This window comes from Podarcis raffonei, chromosome 4 (assembly GCF_027172205.1).
Source record: "Podarcis raffonei isolate rPodRaf1 chromosome 4, rPodRaf1.pri, whole genome shotgun sequence".
Lineage (NCBI taxonomy): Eukaryota > Metazoa > Chordata > Lepidosauria > Squamata > Lacertidae > Podarcis > Podarcis raffonei.
Genome location: NC_070605.1, coordinates 80,675,830 through 80,683,471, shown reverse-complemented (window position 1 = coordinate 80,683,471; position 7,642 = coordinate 80,675,830). Strand labels below are relative to the sequence as shown.

Sequence of the window (7,642 nt, the reverse complement as noted above, 5' to 3'; positions counted from 1 at the left end):
AGACAAGCTAAAGAAAAGGCGGCCCTATAATTCAGTATTAATTTTATTAAATCAGGCACTTTGTCAGAAGAAACAGAAAAAAGTTTGAAAGATAATTGTGTTTATTTTCTAAGCTTTTACCTGTGAATATAACAAATGGATAATTGAGTGATGATATATAGTGATTTTTTATTTTTTACAAAAATGTTTCCCCCTAACATCTGGACAGCAATATATAAATATTTACAATGGAAAAATAGGCAAGGAAAGAGAAATAAGTAGTCTTCATTATCCAAATTAATTTCTAATACATCAGATTTGAACACAAAATACTTCATTCACATCTATTCAATATTTACATGTTTCATTACTGGAGATCACTGAGGTTTTAACTTCATTTCTACTATTTGTTGTGTTGGACTTCTGTTATGTCTCTAATATTTGTTTCTGTAAAGCAGTTAAAAAATTTCTGGAAAAATAAATCAGTTTTGAAAATGTTGAAAACATTAATGTGTGTAATTTTAAGTGACTAATTTTCCCCACACACAGTCAATACACCACAACACTGAAAAAGAAATAAGATAGACTTCTGGCCAGATTCTTAAACTGGCAGGTTTTAAAATAAAAGTGGTTTCTAAACTGAAATGGAAAATTACAGCCCTGCTTAGTGTAAAAGGAAACAAGAGTGTGTCTGCATGTGGATAAAATGTCCTGACGACAAATATCAATGATGGTGGAATGTGCTTTAAAAGCCACAAACAAAATATAGTTGGTTGATTAATGGACTACCAAAGCAAAATTGCAACAGTTTAAACCCATTTAGTAATCTCAACCATTAAATATAAAAAAATAAGCCATGTTGCTTTCTGCACAAGTGTTGCACAATCACATGACTGAAAACAGGTTGCTTGCGATAATGACAAACACCTATTGCATGCCATTTGGTTTTAGTATGCCAAGTTGACACAACCAACAACGGGTTACACATCCGTGATCCTGGTTTACATTCATTGCAGGGAGATTTATATATGTGAATTACGCCGCCCTCTAGTCCCCAAAGAAACCCTAAGCCTGGGCTCCCTAGCTTTATAATGTTCATTGAAATCCAATCTAAAGCTAAGAAATCGAAGACTTTCATCAGAACTGGTGGTCAGTAATACCAAGAACTGCTGCACAATGCCCTGAAAGAAAGAAAAACAGAGAAATTAGGCATTCATAAGAAGTCACACAAATGAACGTGTGTAATGGAATAAAGGTGTGAAGCATGTCACCATTCCATAGCAATCCTTGAAAATTCCACTATATATAACAAGTAGAAACTGATCCACTGCAAGAGACGGGCAGTTCCTGCAATGCCCCATCCTTATAAAAGTAGGTGAAAAGTTAGTGAATTTCCTGTCTTGAGTTTTGACGGGGCAGGCGGTTTTTAACAAAGCGAATCCACAAAAATTATTCTAGCGAGAATGCTTCATAAAAATGTTGTCTACCTACAGTGGCAATGGTCAGCATAAACACAGACTCTGGAGTGCAATCATTTACGTAGGCACTTTTATGTCTGGGACAACCTCTATGCACCTGGTTCTTTATCTACTGAAGCCAAATGTCACATTCCCTAATGTATTCATAACATAACTTTTATTGTTATTGCCTTCTTCCAAATCCTGGAAAGGCTTGCATGCTGCATTAAAACAGTGTGCACTTTAAACCCGAAAACAGATACCGGCTATCAGTACGTTAATATTTTTAAAATTCCTCTTTTTAAAAATACCTGATAGAAATGGGTAAGTAGTCGCAGCTGTGAACACATTTTTGGTATTGAATCTTGAAATTCTTTAATCCTTTTATTCTCCTCTTCCTCTTCTGAAGCTTTTACTCCCCATTCACCCTTAACAATATACATTGTAAAAAAGAAAAGAAAAAAAGATGAGAAATTATCAGGTGTACACATCAATAAATCTGAAGCCACATGCTAATTTTTGTTTTATTAAGAGGAAGTGCCTTAAATTTAGTTGGTGATCTCTTACAGTTATAAGCCAAGAAGTTAAGACAGAAGAAACTTCTTACAAACAATACATACCAAGCGTGAAAAAGAATTCAATTTGTGTTTTAATGGGGGGGGGATTAAGGTTTGTCAATTGCAGCTTCTAGGTTACCCCAATCTGGGTTAAATGTACTGTGTAATCTAGGCATATGTACTTTCTTAGAAGCCCCATTGAGCATAGTGCAACTTACTTTTGAGTAAACATGCACACACTTACTTTTCATATTAAGACTTTATCCAAATACCTATTTGCTCAGTCTTTCCAAGAAAAGGAGGGGATATTAGAAGGATTATTTTTTGGTATTGAATTGGTATTGAACACAAGCAGCCTGTTGTGTTCACATCGTTCTTGTGCTTAAAATGCCACTGAAAACTCCTTTGTACCTCAAGCTCTCTCTCTCTCTTTCTTTCTTCAAACTGCAACCGTAACTGTAACTCCTCCAAGGCAACGCGGTACAGGCCATCTTGGGCATTTTGAAACTCAAGAATCTGATCAAAGACAGCTCGAAGCTGGTTGAGAAGCATCTACAACAAAAGTTGCAAAGGGAAGACAAAACCTCTAAAAATGAAATGTTCAAAGAAAAGCTAAGATTTGCTAGCCTAAAAGAAACTGCTGAAAGATTGTTATATTTAATATCTCCTCCTAGAGCAAAGGGATACATGGTAAAATTGATTTCAGTACCGAGGTTCTCCCAGAACATCCCGTAAAAGATTAAATTTACCAGGGCTGTAATCCTAAACTTTTTTTTTTTGCTTGTAACGAAGACGCACTGAACGCAGTGGAATTCATCTCCGAATAAAATTCCATTGTGTGTTGCCAGAAATAATCTCAAAAGCATAAATAATTAGAGAAATAATGGTAACATTATATATAAATAGGTAAATGAGACTTACTCTTGAGTCAGCGTCCAGCAAACAGCGAGATATAATTGTATCTAAGAAAACTTCATGAGCCGCAATGATGTGATCCAAGTCTTGAGCCTGCTGAACTTTGTTCCATAGTTCATCCCATGAACATTCAAGCACCTATGGAACAAAGCATCCAGCAATGAGATTCACTTTGTTTTAGAGACTGTTTAAATAGCAACCTCTCTGCTCTATACCTCTGTGACATAATTAAGCTCACATCAATAAGAAAGTTCTTCCAATTTCAAACAAACAAACAACAAAATGGATGGTTAAAGGGTACCTCAAATGTAATGTAATACTGCATTTGATGAATGAAATGGACCATTTCTGATGCCAGAACGTGACACTGATGCAGCACCCCAGAAAGTTCTGTAAGAAATTCAAAGAATATGTATATTAAAACTCAGAATGGAAATGTTCATCTAGCCATATTTTTAAAACACACACACACACACACACCTGAAATACAACAGCTACCTGCACCCATCTTTGAAAGGAGTAAGACATACCGTATTTTTTCGCTCTATAAAACGCACCAGACCATAAGATGCACCTAGTTTTTGGAGGAGGAAAACAAGAAAAAAAAATATTCTGAATCTCAGAAGCCAGAACAACAAGAGGGATCACTGTGCAGCGAAAGCAGCAATCCCTCTTGCTGTTCTGGCTTCTGGGATAGCTGCGCAGCCTGCATTCGCTCCATAAGACGCACACACATTTCCCCTTCCTTTTTAGGAGGGAAAAAGTGAGTCTTATAGAGCAAAAAATACGGTATATAAATTGATAACGGGTTCTCAAAGAAAGGAGACTATATGTGGACTATCATTTTAATCTCAGTATATTTACGGCCACAAGTTCAGCATTTTCCAGAGGCGTAGCCATGATAGCCTCTGCCTGCAATAAATACACCCCCATATTAACAGAAAATATAATGCAGGATCAAACAAGAAAATGAAATTAATAGTATAGGTTGACAAAACTCTGGAGATCTGGTACAAAACAAGATTTGTAATAGAAAGGAATTAGAACGTGGAACAGAATAGATAGGGAAAAGACCTTTGTGGCTGGGAAACAAAGTCTGCTTGGCACTGCTGTAACAGGTGGCAATCCACTAGCAAAGGAGCCTGAACAGAGCTCTTATTATGAGAAGGTTAATTTTTCTCAGCAACATATACAAAACATCAGATGCCTAAGCCCCCCCTCTGGCTTGCCACAAGAGATTTGGAAGGACAAACTAGGAACTTTCAAGATACAAGATTACTTAGGAAAATATTTAACTAATGGTACAGTGGGTATAAATGTTAATAAATTGAGTCCCTCATAGATGAAATTGTGTGCTGGGGAAGGAATGCGTGACCTGGCAGAGCAGATGAAAATATTCCATATACAGTATAATTACGCATTATACAAAAATATCTCTTGTTTGTTCCGAAATGTCTCAAAAGCTCAGAGGCAAACTGGACTTCTCTCTCAGCATTTTGGTTGAAGCACATCAGCACTACCCAATTTTGTCTTGGATTATAGGAGCAAACTGCATCAGAATGAATGAAGCAAACCAATGACTATACCAAGATGACAAAGATCTATACGGAGCAAAATTGCCAAGATCTATACAGAGCAAAAATTACACGAGAAAGAATACCCTGCAGCTATCTGTGGGAGGAAAATCCCCCCCCAGCTGCTAGCCAGAAACAACCAGAAAATATATGGAATGAAGAGCAATAAAAAGTCTTCCCCCTAGAATATTCATACTGGATATTAATAATTAGAAAATGTCTAGAGCAAAGAATTCCTGGTTAACAGAGAAATCGTAATAATAGGAGGCTGGAATGGAATATTGCTGGATGAGGATTGGGTCCCAGATCACAGGGTTTGAAATAGGTTCACCTCTCTCCTTGCCCCACTCTTTTTGAGACTTACATCACTGTAAGTCCTGCTGGCTGAACCAGGGTAAAGGACTTAATACCAGTGTATGTATGTTTCCCATGGGAAACCCCCCAAATCTGCTGAACACAAACTCTCTCATCCCCATGAATTTTGGGTTTGAATCGTGCTGTCAAGATCTCTAAACTAGGGATGTAATCCTAATATAGGAGTTAGAGCCGTTAAACACAACAAGGCTTCCTCCCGAGTTAACATGCTTAAATTCTGAGTCTGCATGCTTATTAGTATGAACTGCAAACAGTAACAGTCAAAATAGTGGCTACGGCTATTGGGAAAATCGACTAGGTGATACCAAGGTGAAGGTTACGGCAACAACAGCCTATGAGAAATCATGAATTGCGGTCAACAAGGATTGCTGGAAAAGGAAGTATCACACAGATTGCTTAATTCTGAACTGAAGCTCAGTTATGATGGATCTTCATCATTTTTCTTATACTAAAGCCTTTGCCTGTTTTTTTTTTTCTTCGTCCAACTCTCTTCTAAAAGGTGCTGTGGAACCAGAATGTCTATTTAGGTGAATTCCAAGAATAATGTTCTGAAAAACAATCACATTGAGTACTTCAGTTCGAACATGAATCCCTACTTATGCCTCTCCTTTATATACCTTAGCACTTTCCGTCTCATTCCATCTTGTTTGTTAAAAAGGCAAATAAAATATGACAGTGGCCTTCTCTTTAATCAATAGCAGACATTTTTACCCAAGGCCACTAATAACTCCATGGTTATACAGGGATTTTCATGCATGACCCAGGCCAATATTCTAACTCCTGATCCACCCTGCTATGAATTAACATAGATATGTGACTGTCATATAATTGGAGTCCTGCCTGGTGGTTTCCTTTCCAGTGGCTATTTATGTTCATCATTGGAAGATAGAGCCTGCCTTTCCAGTGCATGATCCTCAGAGATTACAACTCTCTTTTGGGAGAGAGTCACTAAAATGCTTAGGCCAAACTTTGTGGGGAAAGGAGATAAGGCATTGTCAGTCAAGGGTACTCAAGTGTGGAACAAGCTTCAAGAGGCGATAAGGCCATGCCAAAGCTTCCCTGTTTGCACAGCATGCTACCAAACCCACCTGTGTGCCACAACCTACCTGTGACATAGAAAAGGGCAAACCATTCTTTACCGTGTTTGATATTCCTGCGCTCTCAGATAACACATATGTAAAATTTGCAGCGCATATGGGAAAGAAAGAAACAGCCACAAAACCCAGAAGGAAGGAATCGTATGTGGACTCAAGTGTGCAAGAGAAACAACCAGTAGCAGACCAAGTAGGGAGTGTAAAAACATGTTCAGCTTCTTCAGTGGGGTTTCATGACCTCCTCTTAGTGTTATGCTAAAGATCCCACTTAAAGAGCAATACTGCCTAAAAAGTGAACCCTGCAGTTAAAAAAAACCCTGCATTTACAGATAAAACAAGAACAATGATAAAAGTTGCAACTTTTAACTGGTAAAAACATTTCTCCATTACTGATTTCGGAGAGCCAATTGTTCCCTAAATGGATTGTTTTAGCTTTCCAAATGCCTGGCTGGGAATCACCTTCTTGGCTGCTAACAATAGAAATTCTAGCAATTTTCAGCGACTCTTAAGGGGTTTACGTTCCCTGTATGCACAAAGAAGCGTTACATGAGAAGAGTTAAGGACTTCTGTTTTGATATATTCTCCAATTAATTTAGGATTGCATCCCAGGAGTCTGTCAAGTGAGGGCAGCCGCATCACATGTATAAATACCTTTTCCTAACAACCATGCCAACAGTTTGCAGTAAATTTGCTGCAAATAAAACTTTTCACTGGGACTTGGTATTATTCTCTCATTTTAAATGAACCCTCCCAACAGCGCTAGGCTCTGACATTAGATGCATTTTCTCATCCTAGCAGAAGAATTTCACCTAGACCCCTGTCCTCCAGAAAGCTCTCTGTACCTGCTCTGCTTTGTAGCCAAGTTTATATAACAACTGATGCAACCAGGAGATTGAGCCTGCAGAACTCCTAACTCATGATTGTCATATAATAACTCTCTGTAAAATCTCTAGAGGTTTGAGTCTTAGATCACTGGTTGATAATGGTTTATTATTTGCAAAACTACAGGGGTATGTAACACAGGAGCCTTTAGCTCACATATCATTCTAGTTTACAATTCATTGGAATTATCCAGAACAACCAATATCTACAATGCCCTTCTTTTTGTCATGTTTCAATATGTTTACCTGCTAGATTTTATTTTCTTACTGCACAATTTCCTATCTATCTATCTAGATGTTTGTCCCGCTGAGTTCAACAGGGCGTACTCCCAGAAAGGTGGGTAGAGAATTTTAGCCTAGGAAGACGGGAGGGAGGGAGGTAATTCTAGGTGAAAATTTGGACTTCCATATTTTCCACACTTGCACTGTCCAGAAAGTGACTAGAGGCCAAAGATGCTATTTTATTCACTTGTGTCTGTCATAACAAACATTCCAGGTTTCCTTGGAAATTTTTGCTCTCTATACTTGAACAATTTATTTTTTAGTTTGTACTCGCTTTAAAGTCAAAGATATCCCTCAGGTGGGCTGCGTCATACTACAGGCATGCATTCTGGATTGCTAACATTCTTCGCTTTATATCTTGACTGAATTCTTTTTCCTAGACATAACATGTGAAAATCTTTGCCTAAAGAGTCATGCACGATTCAAAACCTTGCATGATTGCCAGCAGCTGCAGTTGATAACGAATGCTAGTTTTACCAGGTCTCCACTGCATATTCAGTTCTGGCAGTCACTCACAAAGAACTTTCC

The 7,642-nt window shown here is 37.9% G+C and overlaps 1 protein-coding gene across 2 annotated transcripts in view; it reads right to left on the bottom strand.

The window, feature by feature from the left end:
* Positions 1 to 83: 83 nt before the first annotated feature.
* The window catches only part of TUBGCP3 (tubulin gamma complex associated protein 3), a 55,169-nt gene continuing 47,610 nt past the window's right edge, over positions 84 to 7,642 (bottom strand). For both annotated transcript variants that reach the window (XM_053384405.1, XM_053384406.1), the window contains 5 exons: positions 3,210 to 3,298; positions 2,915 to 3,046; positions 2,405 to 2,545; positions 1,748 to 1,864; positions 84 to 1,160 (listed from right to left, as the gene is read on the bottom strand). In XM_053384405.1, the coding sequence (XP_053240380.1) occupies positions 1,002 to 1,160; positions 1,748 to 1,864; positions 2,405 to 2,545; positions 2,915 to 3,046; positions 3,210 to 3,298 (638 nt within the window). In that variant the 3' untranslated portion in view covers positions 84 to 1,001. The remainder of the gene's footprint in view (positions 1,161 to 1,747; positions 1,865 to 2,404; positions 2,546 to 2,914; positions 3,047 to 3,209; positions 3,299 to 7,642) is intronic.